This window comes from Pteropus vampyrus, unplaced genomic scaffold (assembly GCF_000151845.1).
Source record: "Pteropus vampyrus isolate Shadow unplaced genomic scaffold, Pvam_2.0 Scaffold235, whole genome shotgun sequence".
Lineage (NCBI taxonomy): Eukaryota > Metazoa > Chordata > Mammalia > Chiroptera > Pteropodidae > Pteropus > Pteropus vampyrus.
In genome coordinates, this window is record NW_011889016.1 from 446,355 (window position 1) to 448,284 (window position 1,930).

At 56.5% G+C, this 1,930-nt stretch overlaps 1 protein-coding gene across 1 annotated transcript in view; it reads left to right on the forward strand.

Moving 5' to 3' along the window:
- TRIP13 (thyroid hormone receptor interactor 13) overlaps positions 1 to 1,930 on the forward strand; it is a 17,208-nt gene that overhangs the window by 6,189 nt on the left and 9,089 nt on the right. The window contains exons 6-8 of the mRNA XM_023519759.1: positions 546 to 609; positions 1,298 to 1,384; positions 1,614 to 1,720. Of these exons, the coding sequence (XP_023375527.1) occupies positions 546 to 609; positions 1,298 to 1,384; positions 1,614 to 1,720 (258 nt within the window). The remainder of the gene's footprint in view (positions 1 to 545; positions 610 to 1,297; positions 1,385 to 1,613; positions 1,721 to 1,930) is intronic.

Below are 1,930 nucleotides of genomic sequence, written 5' to 3' on the forward strand. Positions count from 1 at the left end.
GTCAGGGCTGAGTGCGTCCACATCTCCCGGCCGCCTCCTGAGCGACCCGTGTCAGGCGCACTGCGGCTGTCCGAGCGTGCCGGGCTGCAGTCGCCAGTGTTTGTGCTGTCACGTGCTCGTGTTTTGTGGAAGGAGGAAAAAATGTTCAGCTCCTGCCAAAACTTGTGATGCTTCTGTTTTGGTTTGTTTGCCATGTTCGTATTGGTAACGCTTTTTAAACTGAAATACAAATTGCGAGTAGATTAAAAGCAAAAGAGCTTGTACTCTTTAATCCAAACGAAGATATCTTTCAGTCTGAAGAGCTTAATTCACATCAACCAGAGCCGTCGGTTGCATCCTGTTAGATTTGTCACGCTTATTTAACGTGCAGGCTGCTAGGTACCTGGATTCTTTGTCAGTAATTATAACAAGTGAGTCATTCTCAACACGCTGGGCAGTTGAGAGATGCTGTTTTAAAAGCGGAAACGCTGCCTCTGGAGAAGCCGGGGGCGGGGAGGTTGGTTGGCGGAGTAATTATTAATCACTTTCCCTCTTTTTTGTCTTAGGTACAGATATGGCCAGTTAATTGAAATCAACAGCCACAGCCTGTTTTCTAAGTGGTTTTCAGAGGTAAGTGTTAATGTTAATTCTGTCCTCAGGGCTGTTGACCACATAGTTGGGAGGTGTCCTGTGCATCAGACAAACTTTCCATGGGGCTGACCATGTGGCCAGAGCCACACAGTAACTCAGACCTTCCACTGGGTGGGACAGGGCCTTCTGCATGACCTGAGGGGGCGGGGTCCTGAGTTCCATCCTGGTCACACCCCTCAGCTGAGCATGCCCTCGGGGCTCTGAGCCTGCTGCCACCAATGAACCCAGGAGCTCAGCAAGGTGACGTCACACGTGCCCCTGACCTCTAGAGGGCTGACAGCCGTGTCAGCGGATGGGAGTGGGGACAGGAAGGATCCATAATGGGTGTGCCCAGCTGGTTCGCCTGTGCGCGCCCATAACCCATCTCGTTCCTGTTCGTGAGGACAGCTGGAGAAGGGAGGACGGAGGAGGCAGACGGAGCACATGGCCTTGGGCTGGGGTCAGTGCGGCTCGAGTCTCGGTGTCCTGGCGCGTAGAGCAGGAAGAGGACATTTGGATTGCAGACCTCATTTCTGTGGTTCAGATTGTTCTCCAAGGGCCGTCAGGAGACGGTGGGCTTGTGGGGCCACTTGGGGTCAGAGCAGTGCCAGGCAGGGACAGTGGGCACATGTGTCCACCAGGCAGCATGACGAGTGCAGGCCGACACTCAAAGTGTGTTTGGTTCCAGAGTGGCAAGCTGGTGACGAGGATGTTCCAGAAGATCCAGGATCTAATCGACAACAAGGACGCTCTGGTGTTCGTGCTGATTGATGAGGTAGGCGTGTGCGGACATCGGACCTGGGCCTGCCGAGGTTCGAGACTGGATCGCCCCTTGCTGTTGCCGGGGCACGGCCTGCCCCCTGCCCAGTCCCCTGTGTCACACACCCTGTCCTTGGCATCCCACATGCTGAGCGGGCGCCGCCTACCCGCTCGCTCGCTCCGTTGGCGTGCCCTGTCCCGCGGGGCCAGCATCACACTTCCTGCTCGCCTCTCCGTTCCCACAGGTGGAGAGCCTCACGGCCGCCCGCAACGCCTGCAGGGCGGGCACCGAGCCTTCAGATGCCATCCGCGTGGTCAATGCCGTCCTGACCCAGATCGATCAAATCAAAAGGTAATAGTCACGCTGTGGGCAGTGGGGGCGGGTCCTGCAAAGGGTGTCATTACGTGACTTGATCGTGCGAGCCTCACCCTGGAGGGGACAGCCTAGCTGGGCTGCCAGCCTCACAGCAGGGACTGTCGTGAGTACGCAGGCAAGTGTAACTCCTGGCCCCGTGGGAACGTAGTCGTGTGCCTAGGCAGAGAGGAGGAACGGTATAAACAC